Source organism: Clytia hemisphaerica, unplaced genomic scaffold (assembly GCF_902728285.1).
Source record: "Clytia hemisphaerica strain Z4C2 unplaced genomic scaffold, Clytia hemisphaerica genome assembly, whole genome shotgun sequence".
Classification (NCBI taxonomy): domain Eukaryota; kingdom Metazoa; phylum Cnidaria; class Hydrozoa; order Leptothecata; family Clytiidae; genus Clytia; species Clytia hemisphaerica.
Window position 1 is genome coordinate 601650 of NW_027104615.1, and position 21880 is coordinate 623529.

General features: G+C 33.9%; 1 protein-coding gene across 6 annotated transcripts in view; it reads right to left on the reverse strand.

Moving 5' to 3' along the window:
* Nucleotides 1–3933: 3933 nt before the first annotated feature.
* Nucleotides 3934–21880, reverse strand: part of LOC136824589 (septin-7-like) — a 37299-nt gene continuing 19352 nt past the window's right edge. Inside the window, exons 1-13 of one of the 6 annotated variants that reach the window (XM_067080577.1) lie at nt 19679–21284; nt 15216–15324; nt 12822–12931; nt 11932–12032; nt 10624–10758; nt 10064–10109; nt 9682–9753; nt 9360–9452; nt 8946–9039; nt 8525–8681; nt 8121–8271; nt 7716–7852; nt 3934–5044 (exon numbers count right to left, since the gene is read on the reverse strand). In XM_067080577.1, the coding sequence (XP_066936678.1) occupies nt 4996–5044; nt 7716–7852; nt 8121–8271; nt 8525–8681; nt 8946–9039; nt 9360–9452; nt 9682–9753; nt 10064–10109; nt 10624–10758; nt 11932–12032; nt 12822–12931; nt 15216–15324; nt 19679–20749 (2325 nt within the window). In that variant the 5' untranslated portion in view covers nt 20750–21284 and the 3' untranslated portion in view covers nt 3934–4995. Of the gene's footprint in view, nt 5045–6608; nt 6769–7688; nt 7853–8120; nt 8272–8524; nt 8682–8945; nt 9040–9359; nt 9453–9681; nt 9754–10063; nt 10110–10623; nt 10759–11931; nt 12033–12821; nt 12932–15215; nt 15325–19678; nt 21285–21880 lie in introns of those variants that run through there. The other 5 variants (XM_067080576.1, XM_067080575.1, XM_067080578.1 and 2 more) reach the window with 5 other exon arrangements.

The window sequence follows — 21880 nt, forward strand, 5'->3', positions numbered from 1 at the left end:
TTCAGGGCGCGAAGCGCCCGAAAGGGAGTTTTTTTTTTTTTTTTTTTCTTGTTCTCTTTTGCCACCAATAATCTGGTATATATCAGTATATATAATAAGTCTCTGAAGGTAAATATTTACATTTAAAAAAAAAGAAGAGAAAAATCCTAAATATATCTAGAAAAAAAAAAAATAAGTTTTCGTTTTTTAAAGTGCGTGCGAACAGAATAGTGATCAGTAGACCACTAAGGGCGAAAAGCGGGCTCTGGGAAGAAACAACACTCCGTTACGGGCCTATCCGCAGGTGAGGGTTGTTTCTCCCGAGATTACGTTCCGTCCGGACTGTAGGAATCTCCCTCTAGATAAACAAAAACACAGTAGAACCTAACCGATTGAGAGTGTAGCATCCTTTCTCTAGATCTGGGCGTGTGGCGTAAAAAATTTGTATATGCACGAAATTTTCAAAAAAAATCGTAGGGTGACATATCGACTTTGCTTCGTGTTGGATGGGATCAATTTTCTGTAGCACTATTAAAAGTATCTGTTTTGTAAAAATATTTATTGCAATAGAATATGATTGATATCAAAAGTATTATAATCTAAGATCTTTTATGAAAATTGCAACTTTTGTACAAATAATAGTAATAGTACCAAAACTTTATCTCCTTTGCTTTTTTCCCGCTTCTTCCAGATGTCTGGGCCCAGTCTTTTTTTCTGCGTTTCATTTTCAAAACAACAAAGATGGCCCTGAAAACCAACGAATCTCTTCGGTTTTTGAGGTGCACGCATTAACTTTTGGACTGATTATGGCCCATTGAAAGGTAAATCTTAATTTTTTTTCACCTTTATAGTTTCAACGACCTTTGGAATGTTACATTAGTACTTTTTCTTTGTGTTGACTTTTTTGTATTAAATTGGATTTCATCTCACAAAACAAATGTTTTTTTCTCGGCCATGTGTTTTTCTTCATGGATATCATATGGCCATGTTTTCTTTCCACAGGCTTATTTTACTGTATGAACAGATTGTGATTGATGGAGAATAATAAAATGGTACTGCTGAATATAAATTGTGCCAGTTCCATGTTATTCCGTGCAATGTTTACGAGACAAAAGAGAAGACTGTACTGGAAAGCAGAATCAAAATGATAATTACTAGTTGCTATTTTCGTCATTGAAGATTTCTTCAATATTTATTCGATAATGGAATCATTTTGATTTGGCTTGATTGATTGTTGATTCCATTATCGCTTGCCGACTCTTGAGAGATTTTTGTTTAACATTGCATTGGAGCTTGATCATCATCAATTAGAATAATGCCGGTTTATATGTGTACGATAAAGTGATAACAAAAGCATGATTGATGACTGTAGCCCAAAAGACAACTTAAATGATAAAAGTACCTATATGTTACTTTTGATGCTAGCTCGAATATATTTTCAAACAAGATATCTTTCGCAAAAAAGTGTTTTTTACTGGCGAATCAACTTATATTTTCATAAACTCTTTGACGTGAGATTGTAGATAACGCTTGTTATTATTACCGCCTAATAAATAGTAATGGCATTGCTTTAATATACTTATATGAATTATAGAAGTTTTCGAATTTTATTTTGCAAGGCAAGGTTCTTGAAAAAATTAGTTTGGACTGGTTTGGATTGATTTTATAAAATTGTTTTTGAATTGCTCAAAACCCGGCGTATTTAATTTTTGAGCCTCGTATTGTTCTTATAAAATTCTTATAAAAAAGAGTTGAGTTGGAAAACATTATCAATAAAAGTTTGACTTATAAAAATAATTTGTTAGTGTCGAAATTTCTTCGCTTTGCGAAAACGGAACGGTCGTTCCGCAACCCCTTTTATGTTGATTTCATGTATTTTCTTTGAGTGGCTTTATTTTTGGTGCTATAATATGGGGCATTTTAGACAGATTAAAAGCTGAAAATTGAACTGCCGGCGCAGACCATGGTTGCGCCTCCTTTGTTCAAAACACCTTAACATTTCAAATTACAAAAAAACAAATTCCAAGTTTATTGACTAAAAGATTCCGGGCGTTACTTTCAACCATACTGCTCTTACAGTTTAATATTTTCACTTAATAATGGAGGGCGCAAATAAGGACAAAAAATACCAGGGGCGCCAATTTCATAGTTTGCACCCCCAGAAAATTAAGCCAGGTCGCTACCATTGAGTTTCAAGCCCGAAGGGCTAGAGGTCAATCTCTAACCTTTCTCAGGCAAGAAAAATTGAAGCCTTAAAATATGCGCCGTATTTTTGATGACGGATTGAATCTAGCAATTCCTTTGTTTTCGAGTGATATATTTTTCAAAATGAAGCGGTAAATTTTAGTTTCAATCTGTCATTTGTGTAAAAACCAGGCGGGTCGCTCAAGGCCGCGCAACTTTGGTAGGATTTGTTGGCTTCAAATCCTACCAAGGAGATTGACCTCTAGCCCTTCGGGCTTGAAACTCAATGGTCGCTACTGGGGAAAATAAACCGTATTTTTTTCCAAATCTTACAGAAGCTCAGAGAAAACCACTTGATGATTCTTGTCTTAACCCTGTTATACTTTAACTTAACAGGGCTAAACTATCTCCCTTACCTTATTTTGACATAAAAAACTGTCATACAAAAAAATAATACTCTTTGTACCGCATCTGTATGAATTCTTTTTCGTGTAAAAATGTTTCTAGTAGGGGGGGGGTGCGAAAAAATATTGGCCTTATGAGGGGGGGTTCGAAAAATTTTTCCAGGTTAGGGGAGGAGGTGCGAAATTTTTTTTGGATTTCTCAAAATATCCTCCACCCCCCCTCTAGTAGATACTTTATGACCGCTCCCTAAGGTAGTATTTGCTCTTCATCTTTGATTCTTTCTATAGTGATTAGATTGACACATATGCGCGATAAAATTTTTATTATTGGTCTTCAGAGGTTAATATATTCTTTGAAAACTTAACCTCTGATACTCAGGGTAAAAAGCCTAGGTTGAATAGGGTTAACCCTTTGAGCATTTTGATGGATGGGGTAAGGCCCAAATCGAACTTTTTTGAAAACTAACTTGAAAGCAAATTGACTTGAAATTTTGCAAGTGTGCACCAAATATGAAAATTTTGACGTTATCACTTACGTGACCAAATTGAAATTTTGCACAGTCTATCCTTTAACCAAGAACATACACGAACAACTTTGATAAGTCTAAAAGAACAAATACATTTGCAAAATGATATTGCACTGCCAAACATATTAACAAATTTTATTAAAAAATCAAAATTTATTTCAAAGTAGAAGCTTTTCGGCTACGCCATTGCCAGTACAAACATAGAATGGTAAGATGAAAGCCGAGTTGAATATACATCCCCGATGGCTGGGCACTCACATGGTCCCACGACATGTGCCGCCCCTAAGGGAAGGTTTTTCAAGACACTCGAAATGTACAGGGTGTACTTTTGATAGAGTGTACTAAGGGTCCCCTTTTGGCTGGATACACCGTAAGGGTGTGTTTTGTGGACAATGATACATCAATAATGTTGAAGTATAACGGTTTGCTGAATTGCTAGTCTAATAATAGTATCCTTTTGACTCACACCAATTTTTCATTTTTCATTTGTCTGGCACACCGTGTGAATGGTCATCTTCGGCTGGCTTCAGCAAACTACACTGTAAGGATCAGAAACGTTCGATAAGGTCAGAGAAAGTAAAATGCACTGTAAGGATTCCTTTTCACTGCTCAAGAGCTGCACTATAAGGGTCTGATTTTGAGAGCCAATTTTTTGGTAGACTAGCATAAGCGCCTCCCTTTCATTGGACAATGGAACGCAGGGAAAAAGTACTAGTCTAATTTTTTGGAGGCACGTGCCGTCGTTTAGAAATTGAGTGCGCAAGCCCCCGCGGGTATACATCACCGAGAAAATAGGTTTAGAAAGGCATCAAAAGAAAACAGAAACTTATTTCATGGTGTAAAAAGTTCACGGTTTTTCAAAACGAAAGTTACAGTAAAAATTAAAACATTATAAAGTAGTAAGCAGAGGGTAATAACTAATAGAAAATAACAAAAAAAAAAGCCCGCGGTAAATAATTTTGCGAGTTCATCTTATAAATATTGTTGGTAATGAAAATTGTAATATTCATAACTTAAAGTTTGTTAGTTTTGGGGAAATATGAATTCCTATTCACGGACATGTCCGACATACAGAATTTAATATTGCTCACTTATAGAGAATGACAAGATATACGACAAAAATTGTTTGGTTTCTACCTATCAAAGAATTTCGCTATACAAATCTAGTATATAACAAGTTAAAGAAACAATATGAAATAAAAAATGGACTACTTGATGACCTTTTCATAAATTACGTCACGAACATCACTTGCCTCGTATTCAAACAATTACAATGGTGATTATGTCCCTTGAGAATTAAATGATTCTTTTATGAATTTTATGAATTCTTTTATGGATTCTTTTATGAGTAGGAAGTAATTTCAATAAAATCCACTGGGAGTTAATCACCATGGCAATAATTTCAAAACGAGGCATTTTTGTTAAGAATTGAAAACAATGTAAGCTGAATGAAAAATTATTCTCACCCTGAGAAAAGCAGTATCCTCAAAAGACTCAGAGATAAAAACCGCTAATTTGTAAGAGGTACACTAAAAAAAAAAGACGAAAAAAAAAACTGAAAAAAGGACTAAAATTTTTCATTGTAAAATTGGATTCATCAAAATAATATATTATAAACAACTGGCCGATGAAACGTGGGCGAGTCAACGTCCCACAATGCACCGTTTTCATCGCCTCCAAGAATATCCCAGGACCCATAATCCTTTTCTAGTCAACATGACGTCATCATTTTCATAATATTTTACCGAGCTCCGATCACGTGATTTATTGGTAAAAGTGATGTGTGGATACGATGCAAAATATAAATTCTTTCAAAAAATGTTTCCAACGTCTGCTGCGATGGACTCGAGTCGAGGTAAAGTCTATTGTCGATTTTTGATTACTATCAACAAAATTTCGCTTTAAAAAAATCCACCTTTTGCTTTTTTCTTTTTATCTTTGTCGGCGACTCTGTAGAGAGACAAATAACAAAACAATGTCAAAAAAACGTTCCGGTTAATTCTAACTAGTCTATTACTTCTGAAATTCACCAGCCATGATTATATCATTTCTCCTATCGGAAAACTAATTCAGGGGGCTGAATGACGTACTTTAGCCGGAATAATTTTTGCAAGATTTAATTTATTTCCGCGAATTTTTGCCTTTTTCTTGAAAATAAGATTAGCGAAATCGCATAAGATCACCGACTCGCGATATTATATTCACGAAAAGCTTTAAGATAAGGTTTTCGGCTAAAAAGACCCTCTGAATTTGTCAGGGCCATTTACAAATGATTTTCGCCATTAGGTCAACGCAAAATATTTGAAGACGCTGATTTGCAGAAATGAATCGTAAAATTAAATCTCGCATAATCTAATCCGATGAAAGTCACATTGGCACATGTCATGAATTTCAATCGAAATAATCATGCAATAAAATAAAAATTAATCTCTCGATCACTCTACTCGACACACCGACACGAAAAAGGAGTTTTACAAAATGAGGATAACCCAGTCACTTTAATTAATAGAACGAACTAGGAGATTTAAAAGGATAATCAGAGAGATATTTGGCCTACAGAAACTCAAATGTTCCCGAGTAAAACCTCCAAATATTTTTAGCTAGCAAATTTCCAACGTTGAGTTATGACAATTTGAAATCTCTTAACATAGGTTATTACACAAAAAGATTTGGAGGTCTTGCTCAGAACTTTTAAGGGAATACCCATGCAGAGAATATTACAAACCATCTGATTATCCCTTTAACCCTTTAACACTGCCGTTCGTATTTTTTAAGGTTCGACCTATTTGCCACGGAAAAAAAAGAAGGTTCGACCCATTTGCCAGATGTAGGCATATGCCGACAAAAGCGACCACAGAGTTTACCATCACATTTAGCTTTATTTTCTGAAAGATATCAGACATATAAGTGATACGTGTTTACTTTGAGTTGAAAAATGTATAATTATGAAAAACATTATTTACGTATATTTTTTTTATTATTCAACTGTGCTATTTAATGAAATCTAGTTCAAAATCTTACTTTCAAAAAACTTAAAGAAAAAACCTCTGGCAAATAGGTCGAGATCTCTATTATCGGCAGATTCGATACGAGGTACCAACATTTTCTTAAATTCCAAGGTACTAAATCTTGTGCCTCCTATTTGTGATATTCATGACGTAATCTTTTAAATTCAAAATCATTGGCAAACATCAGGTCTTGTTTGGGTGCTTCTATATAAAGCATTACGTCATAAATATCACGGATAACTTGTAAAACTCCTTTTTCTAATGAACATACTCAAGAGAACAAAATGCAATTATAAATTACGTGCAGGTAGTGCATAATCGTGCAATTTGATTGGCTGATCAGTTTTGTTGTCCAAGAGAAAATTGTCAGTTTTAGAGTCTTTCCAGAAATAGCTCTAAAACTGTCTTGGACAACAACTACCACCAATATTCCATGTAAATCTACAGAAAAAATCTCGTGCACTAGAAAAAAAGTGCGCATGCAATGTTAGATTTTATTTTTGCAAGAAAAGATACCATGAAAGAAATTGGTTATGATTTTGTTTAGCTTTTTTTTGTTAATCTTTTTTAGTTTTTGATGGTGTTTTTGAAACATACATGCCTGGCATGGGAAAATGTTCGAATGTGTTTGATGGTTGGTCGTACGAGTAGTCAACGACACTTTCTCTAGAAATACGAAGAAACATAAAAAATAAAATGAAAAAAAAAACACTTCTGAGATTTACTCGTGGTACCATGAAGTGATCTTTCGTCTTAAGATTGCCTCAGAAATTCGGCTGAACTTTACGTTAAATAGTCCTTTTAATAGACTACATTTATGAAGCAAAAGCTTGTGTCGTTTTTGAAGTAACGCAGTTAAAAATTTGTTCTAAACGGGGTTTATCAAAAGGTGTTCTCTACCTTTACATCGTAGTATGATGGGAGATACGTAAACACAGGTTTAAACGTTTCAGAAAAAGCTTAATAAATCGTGAGATAATTGATAGCCCATTAAAAGACTGTTCAGGATCTGCCGACTTGAAAAGACCACTTCATTGATATCAATTCTAGTACGTGCACATATACGCATGTATGAATGGATTGTATGTTTTTAATGATGGACTGTTTGTGAGATATTTTGTTGTTTCTTTTTGTTAGTATTTGTGTGTTGTTGATTATATTTTGTGCAGTGGAGTGCTATGGAAAAGCATTTTGTTCTCCCGCTGGTTACCCCTGTTTTGTAGCTTTCTCTTCGGAAAGAGACTTTCAAAAGAAATATATTCGCTCTCGGGAAAAAGAAACGTTTATCGAATGAGGCATCTACTGGATTTTAAAATCATTTTTCTGGAAGTCTCGTTCTAGTACATTCCTCTAAGTCAAGACTCGTACGTGATTTTTTTAGAGCTAGAGTAAAGTTAAAGCTACAAAGCATTGTTGTTTTTTTATTTACAATTTCGATTGCAGCTAAACGCACGTTGATATATTTGTTTACCCAGTAAACTATGGTACGGTTTTCATGAATAAGCAAACATAGCGCATGCGCAACAACAATCGAAATCGTACGATACAGGGGGTAACCAGACCACTCAGACAGTCGTCTCACTTACTTCTGTAAAGAAGATCTACTACTGGACCTGCTACTATCCAAGTTATGTGCTGATTGGCTGTTGTCGAACTGGTTGCGTTCTTCTTCGAACTTCCTACGTTTATCTTCTAATTCTTTTTTCGTTTGTTCCAATGTTTTCATGGTGACGTCAAATTTACGGTTGAACTGAAAACAGGAGTCAAAAAAAAAAAGAAATAGATTTGAAAGAATCATTCATTAACCATCAAGATCTTGTTTAATTTGCTCATTTCTATCTCTAACATCTTTATTTATCATCACGTTTCTTTTGGTAGGCAACTAGGGCTGTTTGAAGAACTTTAAATCGTGGAAGGTATAAAAAACGCCAAGAGAGTTTCATTACATATAAGAAAAACTATTTTCAGAAGCTAAGAACATCTACTATAAAAAAATGACTGCAAAAACATTTTCTTACCTCGGCTTCTGAATCTTTGAGTTTCTTTTTCTTTTCTTTGACTTTCATTTCGAAGACTTGTTCCATCTCTTGTTCCATCTTCTTCAGTTTTTTCTCTTGATCTTCGCGCTCTCGTTCGATCTGTTCCATGGGATTGATGTTCAGCGCAGCGCTTGAAAGAGAAAAGTTGCGTTATAGATAGGTAATGAAAATTAGCAAATGAGTTTTACTTTACGTATGAGAAGGCTCGAGTTAAGAATTTGACTTTAGATTTGAGTAGTACTCAGAAAATTAATCATACTCTCGGACTAAATTTTGGCTCATCCGAAACAAAACTTTTTGTCTGAGTGATAATCATAAATTCACTGAATTGATTTATACTATGCTTATATTGAAGTGACACGGAGTTCTATGCTACTGCATACCTTGTGATGGAGTTACCGCCTCCAGTAAGTACCGATAACCGTTCGCTGCGGAAGTTCTCATAATGTACGTCATTGGTGACGTCAATTAAGTCTTGCATATGAGTTCGGATGAGTAAGTTCCTCAGTGCAATGAAATCACAATGTTCGATATTTTCAACTGAAACAGAATGAAATAAAAACGTTCAAAACTTTAGCAGCTATAGCGGTGGTAGCCATTTATACTGTTTCAGTATTACCTTTGAGACTCTACAAGCTCAAGTATTATAATGGCATATTTAAATTAAACAAAAATAAAAAACATCTCACGATTGCTAAAAGCATGAACATCTAAATTGGATAAATAAGGTAGTTATGCCAGTTCTTTTGCTCAGCAAACAAGTTATTGAAACAAAACATTCACCTGATCAAAGATATCACTTACCTTCGACGATACCCCATGGATATTTACGTCCGCGGATTTTTTTACCGCCGACTTCTAATACTGTATTGCTTCCAACCACTGCGAATGGGATACGCTACAAGAAAAGAGATACATAATAAGGTAATCTGCTTAGTTGATTGGAAGTCAAAGTCATGACTCTAACAGACGTTTGCCTGGTTTGTTGAAGATCTTTGCGAAGATTGTAGGAATATTGCAATAAGATAAAATATGAATGTATGACAATACCAATCTTATTTAGACGTTGATGTTGGCAGTCGATTTATGAAAAGAAATCATTGTACCAAAAAAGCTTTCAGGGGAGAAAGATGAGATTTGGAGAAAAAGATAAGAGTAAGCACACAAAAGATGAGAATTATATCATACGTAGCGACGAGCGATAATCATTATATTTACCCTTAGTGCAGCGAGGTCATTTTCGGACTCATCGTCACTAAGTGGAGGGAATCTGTAAATGTTGATCTGGTGGTCTTCGATTTCTTTTAAAATCTAAAAACAACAACGTAGAAAGTAGAACAAAATTACACATAACACTAGTTAAAGCCAGCAGTGCTTGCTTTCACCATGTGTTTTATCTCACCGTTGACTCAAACCAGAAAAGGCACAACAAAAAAAGTCATCGAATGAGCGAGAGGTAGCAAAGTGCATTGATGGCCAGATTTACTAAGTACAAATAATTGTTATCTATTTGAGATGAGTTGTTATGAGGGTCACTTACTTGTTGTTTGAACCTATTACATTCATCTCCGGTCAGCGTATCTGCTTTTGCGATGACTGGAACGATATTGACCTGAAAAGAAAAAGAGCGTTGATGTCAGGTAAGAGTGCCCAGATGAAAAGCAATGGTATGAAGAAGAAGTTCAGGGCATCGTGTGATTAGAGTGATACACAGTATGGTAAAAGAAGGCGAATTTCTTCAGATATTGGTTGGTTTATTGAAACATGAAATTTCAGAAAATATTCTAGGTTCGAAAGAATGTGGAGAATGATGGTGGTCAAGTCAAGCAACTCATTTTGAAAACGAATATAAGTAATTTAAAAAACCCCATGACATCATTTTTCCAGCCTTCTCAAGATTAACGTAAACATAGTATACTTACTTTATTATGTAATTTTTTCATAAATTCTACATCCAATGGCTTCAACCTGAAAAGAAATGCGAAGGTTAATTGAATGACAATCTGACTGGACACATCGGACGTTTTGCTACATCAAAGAAATGTACAAACATCTAAGCAGAAAGTTTTTTTAGCACAAGACGTCTTGCTGATCTGCAACCAGTTTTGCGAGTGTCAACATTCAGTTCAGTAATAAATCTATCCGCAGACACGTGTTTCGTCCTTCTCAGGACTCGTCATTGCTGCTCGGGTAAGCGAGCATAGACTGCTCTGTTGTCACCGGAGAGCTCAAAACACTAAGTGTAAAGCTAAGTTCAATAATTGAATTTTCACTTCCTCGCAAGACGGAAAAGAGAGTATATTTCCTATGAACTGGACGAAATGTTCATGGTTAATAATCATGTTTAGAAAAGAACAAACAGTAAGCGTGATACCAGCTGACAATTTGAAATAAAACAATATAAAAGATAATCCAAAAAAATTTTACCATCATTATCTTTTATATTGTAAGCATGATGAAAACAAACTTTGTTGGAACTTACCCATGGCCGGTAGGTGCGATGAAATATAAACAACAATGAACACGCGTATCCTGTACGGTCGTCCTGTTTACGCGTGATTCTGCATTCAAATAATCTTCGAATTTCGCTTCGATATTTTGTATCACCGAATTCCAACTGTAAGAAGAAAAATTTGAGGATCTAGAAATTATGTTTACTGTTATTGTTAGTATTCTACCAAAATAATTTCGAACTATGAATTGGTTAAACACTGAAGAGCTGATAAAACTTTCTCGATCCAGGCTACTATGTTATTTTGAAAAGCAGTGATTTTTCTTAGCAAAGAAAGAAAAGGAATAGTAGGAACTAGAACATGGGAAGAGATTATGATGAAGTCATCATTAACTCAAGCCAAGAAATCTCGTGGAGTGGGAAAAAATTTAAAGAACTTAAATCATCGATAGAGTCTATAAAAAGTTAAAATGACTTAGTCTTTTTCTCACCATCAAATGGTTATCGATAAAATTTCTATATTTAGATTACAAATTCGTCAAACAAAAAACGAGTTGTGTTATGTATCTTATTTCGTCTGTTGGGGAACTTCACACCCAAATATAGGAGAAATTTTGTTCTCAAACCAATATCATTATGTAAGACTTAAACCGATACTATATGGTAAGCGACCTCAAAGAAATATGATGTGAGAAAAGACCCTTTAATTATAAGCATGCCGTAAGCTATTTTATGTGTTAAAATTTGAAGTCATTTTTAAAGTATTTGTGGTTTAATATTATTAATCAGTTGTGATGTAATATCTCTCGTCATTCATTGAAGGATCAATCAGCATCAACGTATTGAGACTAAAGAGTTGGAAGGGTGTGAGTGTCGGAGGGTAAAGTGAAGAGTTAGCATCGATTTTCTCTCTTCAAATACATAAATATAATATAATATAGTTTTTCTTTATTCAAGAAAACGACTTTTCAAACCGGCATGAACTTATAAGTCCTGACTATCAAAAGTAAAGTCATAAGCAGCGAATTTAAAAATCACTTAGCAGCAAACTGAAGTCGGTCTGTTGTTATTAAGAAAGACGAGTATTAAAAGAAAGTTCAAACATCACTATATGCCTACTGCACTAATGTAATGATCATAAGATTGATAATTCTACCTTTCATCTTCAATAAAAACTTGTGGTCAAAGCAAAAATTTTCGTCTTAGACGGACGAACTTTTAACAACATGCAGTATTTCAGTAGTAAGAAGTCGTCCAATGAAATACCAATACCAGTTTGAAATGTCATCAAAAAGGACTGACAAGGGAGGAGGGACATGAAGAAACCCATTATCTTACCAGTCAGTGTTATCAATATTATCACCGAATCCTGGCGTGTCCACCACCGTTAACTGTAGACGAACGCCTCCTTCTTTTAATTCAAACGTCGACGCGTTGACCTAAAGATAATCGAGAAAAGAATTTGCAGTGAAAGGGGTTGATACTATTCACGTTTCACTGAAACTCCTAAGGGGCCGTTATTTTATTCATTGATAATTTTGTTACATTATAATGTCATTTCATAACTACATCAAAAAGCGCACTAGGTCGGAAGGAACATCACTTTAAGAACTAGCCATGATTAATTTCCTCTCTATTTACTCTCTGAGAAATAGTGTTCTAATTGTGCTAAACAGTTCGAGTTATATGAATCTTTAATTTGATTCTTTCGTTTAAAAATTAGAGACTTTGTTTTAAACACAAATATCACACGGTCTAAAAAACATTTGGTACTTAGAACATAGAACTTTTCGTCTCTAGAGAGTTGTAATATGATCGTATCAATCATCGATAGAAGACATAATGTATATCCCATACCACGAATTGCTCGCCCTTATTTGACATACAAATAAGATTATAACTATGTGTTGACCGCTGCCTTAAATACAGACTTTTCTTTCATGTAATGCTAAATAAAATGTTTCAAGTCCTCTAACATTGTCTGTTTATGCAATCCCATTATATCTTTGATGCAGAAACACTGAAAACTTAGCCGGAGTTTGCTGATAGTATAGTTTTAATATTTGAAATTCTGAACTGGAAGCCCTGTCTTTTTCCGGGTGTTTCTGCATCAAACACTACGCCATGAATGATAAGGATAGCGGATGAGATGTTGGCTTTTCCACGAGCGTAAAGATAACAACAGTATCTCATCAAAATGACTAAAAACGTTTTAAAGATCAACTTACTGTCATAGTTTTACCAAATTTGGCAGCAGCATCTTCGTAGACGGTGCTCGTGTATATATCGGTGAGAAATAATGAATTGATCAGCGTTGATTTACCCAAACCGCTTTCACCTGTAATATAAAATAAAAGACAACTTTGAGGAACATGAAAACTTTCAAAAACCATTCATGAAGAAAAGGGAAGGGTCCGACATTTTGATAATCATATAAAAAACCTGCCAGGTTTAAATCAAGAAGCAGGCATCTTAGAAATTTCCTGTCTCCTTATTGAATTATCGACGGGCCACACAATCTTTTGTTTGATTAATTTAAAATCCAATGACCCATTTCATCAACAAGTTGAATTTTCAAAGAAATAACGTAATGTTGAAAGTTTTTTATATAATGCAGGAAAACAAAGATAGGAACAATATTTTAGGAATCCCCTAAAGATGCTTAAGTGTATAAAATTCAGAGCAATCGAAAAGTCAAAAGTGTCAATTGATTCAAAATTAATGTGTCAGAAATAAAGCAATGAGGTAAAGTTAGTCACGAAATAGGAGTTTAGATAGGCATCAGAAACAATGCGACGAGTGACCCATAGAATTTTTCATGTTTATCAAGTAAAAAGTAATAAAATATCTCCATAGTAATAACGATCAGATAAGCTGAATAACGTCTTTACACATTTATAGATTAACTTTCTGAAACTCCAAATAGTTTTGAAACATCAATATGAAAAAAGTCACTGCTGACAGCTCACAGAAGCTTTAGAAGACATAAAATACGTGGCTATAGTATTTATCAGGCTTTAGGCTGTCAACAGTTTGTCATCCAGGAAAATAAAGTTGAACCGAAGAAAAAAGCTCTCATTCTAAAATGACAGAATGTCAAAGACTTCTAAAACCATAATATCGAAAAGAGTTTTCTATTAATTCCAGGAAAACCCAAACAAAATCATGAAGTTAGCTTTCTTCATCCATCAAACTCAATGGTGTTTTATCCCCAAACATCATTATTATTTAGACGTCACTTTTCAAAAAGACAAAAACAATGTTCAGGAAAATAAGTGTTATGTCTCCTACCTACGACAAGCAAAGTGAACTTATAAACCTTCATTTCTCCTTTCGTATTATTTTCATCACATTATTTTATTTGGTAGAAAAATCATACTCTAAGTTCGTCTTCTTGACAGTTGACATTTCTATGTCAGCCAAAGTAAATTGAAATGTAATATTCTGATCAAAAATCTATTCTTTTTTTCTGTGAATAAAATTTCGCTAAAAAAGCTCTAGGGGTAGTGTTCAAGCTGTTTTATAGTGAAAGATAAATATATTGTGTATATATTGACATATTGTTTTGATGAGAATTAAAAGAACGCTATAATAAGTCCAGTTCAGTAAATAATCTACGGATAACGGATTAGATTTGAACTGTTTAAAACGAAATTGGAGCTAAAGAAAAATCTCTCAGTAGCCAACGGTTGTTCAATTATGAAAAATCTCACATTGGCTCACTTTCTCAGTCAGCATCTTTTGGATGTAAACAAATTTGATTTCATTCAATAAAAATTCTTAAAACAGTTAATTCATGTTTGATGACAGGGCAAAGCAAGTGTGATTACATTTTAAAATTGATTTTTATTGTCAATGAGCAAAATGTTTAGCAATGTAATGATATATTGATTATGATTTTGGAGTGAATTGATTTCGGGCTTTTCAAGGTACACTTTGCTAAAGTAACATTTATAATAAAAGAGACATTTTTATAATGAATAAAACATAATCTTAAATTCGTGTTGTCACGTTCTGCAGGATTACAAATTTTTTCTTTGTGACTTTATTAGAATTAATATCCGTTACAAGCCAATCTAATTACATAGCTGGAGCCATGTGAAAAATTTTCATTTTGTCATTTACTTTTGAAAGAGTGTGTACTCAGTTTCAGAGAAATTCATTCAGGAATTTTTGCTAATGACATTATTGACATAATTTTGTACTATTAAAAATGACTTGAAAAATTGGCTAGCACATTATGATGACAGAAATAGTTCAAGGAGCTGCAAGGAGAAAAAAAATCTCATTCCAATCCACTGCAGAATAATATAAGTCCCACTTCTCAATAAAATAACATTATTTTCGATTGACTAAATCAATACGATCATTTATATTTCAAACTTCAGATCAGGATCATAACTTCATGGAGAGTGTAAATATAAGAAAGTCAATGTCACTGTCAATGTCAAACTTGACTAGCATCAATACCTAATGGACATCAAATACCTAATGGACATCAAATACCTATTTCGAGAAAAAATGAAAATCTAAAAGAACGTAAAATAGAAAATAAAAACATTTTAAAAGACACATCCAGTAAAATCAACCAAAATGAATGAAAGAAAACAAAAAGATCTTACCAACAACCATTAACGTAAATTGGAATCCCTTTTTGACGCTTTTTCTGAACACTTGATTGGGGAGGTTTGCGAAACCAACATAGTTCTCCAAACCCTTCTTTGGTGTAGGCTGAAAAAAAAGACTCAATAAATTATGACAATGCTCAAAACTGAAAAATAAAAAGCAGTAATACTAATAAATGTTGTAAAAACATTCTAAAAACAAAACACAAAATGATACAATGTAAGTATCTGACTAAGGAAGTATAATGAATTCATACATACACTTGGATTTGGAGAAGGACTATTTGCAACTGATGTAACTTTTATGACAGGCATAGTTGACACTGCAACACCTTCAACTTCACTACTCATGATACGAATATTGATATTTGAAGCACGAAGAAAATTAAAACTTTTAAACTGTAACCACAATCTGATAGCATATACAAATCTCTATCGTAAAACTGATGTAGATGATAAAAACTTTTTGTGAGATGAAATAAAACTTTCTCTCGGTTTCGTAGTAGCTTGATGTCAAAAAACCTCAAATGTAATAGAGAATTTTAAAATTCTTTGTATAATTATTGAGGATGAGAGGTTAATAATTTTTACAATCTTATATTCACAAAGAAGGTGTTTCAAATAGGCTAGTGTGGAAAGGTTTTTTGAGAAACCAACATATCATTTAATTTGAGGTTAACATATTTGTTTGTTTGTTATGAAACAAGAAGTAAAATTTTCATGACTTAAAAGTGAATATTTTAGTTTTATTTATCAATGATAGAAATATACAAAAGTGTAGTTATATTTTTTACTATATTTTCCCATTTTAATTTACTAGATGTGAGATTCCTCAGGATTAGACAACGCTTGTTTATGGATTTGCAAACAAAGGAAAATAGATCCATACACAGACAAACACAAACTTAAGTTCTGACAAAGTTAAAAAGGTTTCTAAGTCTCAAAAGTGAAACTTGACACTGGTAATTTCATAATTCTTTATCAAAAAGGACAGTTTTCTTGAATGAACATGTTGAATCCAAACTTTTGAAAGTAGATTTATATAGTATATAATGGTGAAGACTAGAAATCTGGCCTCAAGGAAAGGAAGTGTTGAAACTACTAAATAAAATAAAAATGAAACATAAAGAGACTACTTAAAATTAAACAATGCGACTGGAAGGTTTCAATAAGAAAGTACAGTTGCTTGGTCTAGTCCAATAAGTTGTAAATGTAAAAGCTGGAATAAGGTGATAGAACTAAACAAAACAATTCAAGAAATTTTGTAAAAATAGCCTTGGGGGGTAGTGGGTTTACTGAGGGTGTGTGCAGCGAAAAAATTGGCTCTCAGAATTCATACCCTTACAGTGCATTTCTGCTATCTTAAAAAGCATACCCTTAACCGCTGCACATAGCCATAAGTCAATTTACCCCAGGCAAAAAAGTATTGTAAAGCCTTTCAATAATTGCTTATAATACTAACTAAACAATATCTATATAAATTAAACCAATTTGCAAATTTTCAATATTTTTATTGAAGAATCTTTTTGAATACTGTAACAACCTACTAACTAACCTACTGTCTGGGGTAGGAATAACAGTCAGTCAGTCGGTGTAATAAAAATAGATTTCTCAAAATCTATATACAGAAGGTCAAGATCTAAAAAAATATTTGAAGCAGAAGATTTTTTTTATTGTGACTTTTGTGCGATTTCCATTGTGGTATTTTAAATTGATAAGCTCTTCAGATTCACACTTTTCAAATTGTTCAGTTAAATATATCTGCAAAAAACCTATTAAGTCCATCCGCCATTTGCTTTGCAAATTCAATTTTATCATTTTTAGATTTTGAAAAAAACAAAGTCAGTCAGGCACGTAGAAGAAAAATGGGGGTGGCAATTGCTTAAAGAAGGGGGGCTAAGATACATATTGTAGATTACTTTCAAGCACTGTTATTAACTTTGGTCTGCATGAAAGGAAGCTTTCTGTTTGATTATTCTGAATCAAAAAGAAGAAAGAAGTTCATTATTTCTCTTTCTCTCTATGAGGCTATTTCACATATATTTGTTAGCTATTTTTGTCCAAGACCCTTGGAGGATATGCATTTTTAAAGGTTGAGGGATGTCAAGAGGCATCGTTTTAAAGAAGGGGGGTCAAACCCCTTTTTGCACTATGGTTACACTAACACTATAGACCTTTTGTAGAACGGTCGGTGAATTTATTCCTTGACATACTTTCTACGGAAATCTTTTCAGAGTTTTCAACCTTTTGACAGAAAAGGACGCCAGAAATTGCACCGACTCATAGTATGGCTTTTTCAGACTTCGGCTTTTCAGAATTGTAGGGTTATATAAAACCTGGTTATCCAGACTCAAAATTTTAGATATAAATTTTCTTATCTCCGACATGCAAAGTTTCTAAAATTTTAGAGTCTGGCGTCAAAAGTCTAATAAATACAGTTTGTATGACACAAACTGTGAGTGAAACCTTGTTGAAAGGGTTAATCAAAACTTTGGTAACCCAGGTAGAATCACATAATCAACTTCTTTAACAAGCTCCTAAAACTTTCAAAACTATTAAAAACATCAGCCACATTTATAAAAACTCTCAAACACTAGCGACTTTGTTTACAAATGAGCTTTGAGTTTTCACTTTGATTTGTTTTACTTTTTCTGCCATTTTATGGAAAATATGAAAAATACTGTGAAAATTCTGATTAGTGACTGGGTGCATATTGAGGAATTAGATGCACTTGCATATGCAGGGTCAAATATCCCTGTAGACACGAGTTAGTTGGACTAGACAGTAAACAAGAGACAAGATTATAAAAAATTGATTATTTTTTTTGAAATAATATATTTTGAATTAATTGTAATTCAACATAAAAACATACACGAAACATTTCTCAAAAATGCCAGAAATTTTTCAGCGATAGTTCTTGAGACAAACAATTGTTTTACTTGATTTCCAATAATCCAGAAATAACATCATTACTCAAGATTCATTCTCCCACTAATCAGATTAGCTGTGTATGATATATTAAAAACAACATCATAACATCATCGTTGGGATTTCATTTTGTCATAATTAATCCTGTGCACACATGTACGTAACGCAACTTATGCTTTTTTGTTATCAACAGCAAGATACATTTAACTGTAAAAAATATTACCCCAAGCCCCAAAAATCAATTTTTATTCATTGGGTTTGACAATGTTATCCATCAATACAAGGAAACAAAAGAGGTGTGTTGAAACAAAACAGAAATATTTATTTTACGACACAACACTTACTTACGATAAAAACAAAAACGGAGAGTGTATGAGGGATTTTGAAGTGATAGCATAGCCTTATTAGCTAAAATAACAATTTAAGTAGTAGGCCTCTTGTCTAGTCAGTTTACTACTATATTTTAGTTTCTTTATTCTTTTTACATACAATAAATTTATCAAAATATTTCTCTGGTGGCATTATCTTCATACATTTCATTCTATCTTTCAAAAAGATAGAGATTTCTAACAGGGAAAAATCAGCTATGCTTAAGGAAGTGCTAAAGATATTTTTCTAAACTAATTGTAATCAAATCATATCCTTTGTAGATAGTATTTAAAATCAAAATAAAGAGATGTTATCTGATAAAAAAAGCACACACCACATGAGCAGTCAACTTTACCTTGGTTTCTTCAGCCATTTTCATGGCTTTTGAAAGTAAAACGTGTTCAAAACTCTTTCAGACTCCTCAGGATGATATCCCAATAGGTAGATAAATGAACAACGAACTATTATAAAGGTCTTTTTAAAAATTTTCTAAATACATAAAATATGTTGTTATTTCTTCGGGCTACACCTCCTTCGAAGTTTATTATGATGTTTTTAACAGTTCTCCTCCATCTTTGAAACAACGATGCGCAGAAAAGTCGCGGAAAATGTTCTGTGCGCGCGTACAAAAATGGCGTCATTTTACAGTTTACTAAAAGATATCTGAACAAAGAGGAATTTTAGAGAAAAAGCAATTAAAGTATTCAAATATGACATCATCGTAACTTTTGAAAGGAAAAATTGGCATGTATTTCTTTTTCTGTAATTTAAACTGAACTTGCGAAAAGACAAACAAACGATTTATAACGCCTGCCTCTCACGCCCTTCTGATTTGGCGGAAAACGAAAGGCACTTCTCCGTAGAGCTTTTTCTTGAAAAGGCGCGACTTTCGTTCTTCGTGCCTCGCACCGCGATGATGACGTAGTATTTATGACGCCGATATAATATGACGTCACAGAAGCTGAAATTCTGTCGTTTATCTCTCCCTCCAGTCATCCGCTGGCGGAAAGCACCCGAGCACCCTTTAGGTTTCTACTCAAAAATTCTAAAACGACAGGCGTGCTGGCTTTACTTATGTTGAATTAAAAGGCTTGATATTCGGAGGAGGATAGATGCTAGATGCTTATACACAACGTATTTGCTCAGAAAAGAAAATATCATACCTGTCTTGAGACTATATTGTCTTCGTCATTCATGTCCCCATGCTCACCATCAGGTACATTTTCAGTACCCTCCTCTCTTTCATCATGGACATAATGGAGCTGTATAGTTTCATCTTTTGCTTCTTGGGTACTGGACCAACTTTCTCCACCCTCGGCAGCTTGTTGTTCTTGTCCTTCTTCAATTATTGTGCAAATTTCATTGGCTGAAGAGCTAGTGTCATCAGTACTAATTAGTCCTTTTTGTACTTGTTTCTCGTCAACATCATCATCAATTTCTGAATTGTTTTCAGTCCCTAAATTTTGCCCATTAAATTCATTTGGGTCTTGCTGCTCATTTGATTCTAAGCTTTTTGATTCTGGGCCGTTTGATACTGGGTCGTTTGATACCGGGCTGTTTGATACTGGTCCAATGTTCTGTTTCTCAGTATTGATAATGATAGATTCAATCTCTTGGTAATCATGTTCATCATCCTCACTCGATCCATTGTCACTGGAAATCTCGTCAACATTTGCAACATCCTCCTCATCAGAGTCAACCACAGTTTGGTGATCATACACGTCATCATCATCGAACCGAAATGCAACTCGTTTCTTCTCGATTCCACCAGGGGAAAGTGGTGAACCAATACTTTCAATGCTTTCAGATCTTGCCGATAATGCATCTCCAATACCACTATCATTCTCTTGGTCAAGTTCACTCAAGAGATCCTGAATCGCCAGACCTTTCTCTTTCAGCATAAGTTTATCTCCGTCATCTTCACTCTTTCGTCTTCTATTGTTTTTAGTTGAGAAAACATTCCCTTGATCAAGCTCAGAAAGCAGGTCTGAAATCTCAGTTTCCCGACTCTTTCGTGGTGAAGATGACATTGGTCGAGCATGCTTAGGGCTTTCATTGTTATTTTTTGTCTTCTGTGGTGACTCGTCACTGCTTTTAGTTGAATTTACATAATTCTCAAGGTCCCTTTGGTTCATCTGTTCATTATCATCATTTGCAGAGGATGAACGAGTGTATGGTTTTGAGGGAGTGTATGTTGTACTGGAAGTGTAAAGCCTTGGTTCGATCAAAGCCATTGCCAACAAATTATGTGTCTTCAAAAGAAAAACTATCCAAAAATATCAGATTTGAAAATCTCTAAAACTCAAGCAGCTGCCTCTTTCATCCGTGCAATAATTGAAAAAAACTCTATATTTACCCTTAACGTAGGACCCAATCCAAGTGAATTTGTATTCTAAATCAAACTTCAAGCATCAATTTTTCCAAAGGAGCTGGGATAAATTTTTATACTTCCAATCGTTACGCATGGGTGGTTCAATAATTATAGGTATGTCATTAAAACCCATTTAGCATAGAGACTTGTAACAGCGAAACCACTAAACAATCCATTAGTGCAATTTATACAATATTGTGTTTTGACGACAGTGTAACATCAGATTCTAATATTGATTGAAAGGTAAGTTACAATGAACAATGAAAGGTGAAAAAATGAAAATTGGATATTTGGGTATTGTATGTTTTGAAAATAGATATATATTCCAAAAATAGGCCAGTAACTCATGAAATGATATGAAACCAATATTTTGACGGTACTGCGCATAAAAATATAGCACATTTCTAGCCTGTATTTTCTAAAATATTATGTTCAGTCTGTCAATTCCATGTTCTGCTCTAATGGTATGTGGCAAAATATCATTAATCTGAAAAACTCTGTTTTCAACCATATTTCAGAACAATCGGATCGAGTACTTTTTGATTTAGGCAATATTGGTTTCTTCTGGTGTAGATTCTCATTCGGAGATTATCAGTATTGAAGAACTAGAATTTGCTTAAAGAATTACAAAACATCTGAAAAGGCATTTGAATTATCCAGTCTGACAAGGACTCTACGGCCTTGCATCCCTTCGTGGTGCATAACGAATCACTAGAACGGACCTTATTAGAACGTTGTGCTCAAAACTAATATTGAAGTAAAAACAACTTAATTTGCTCATATTATTTTCAATCCGGAGTTTTTGTGAGAACCACGTGAGCGACGCATTTTGAATGGAAATAGTGACTTCAAGTTTTTGACTTTCCGGCACAACAAGATTCTTGTTGTAGAATCTTCCGCGGGAGGACTATTTATCTCAGATGGTAAATTTCAAGTGCCTTCAGAGGTTTACCGTGCGCGTAAGCAAATTATAACCAGCTGTTATCAGGTTAAC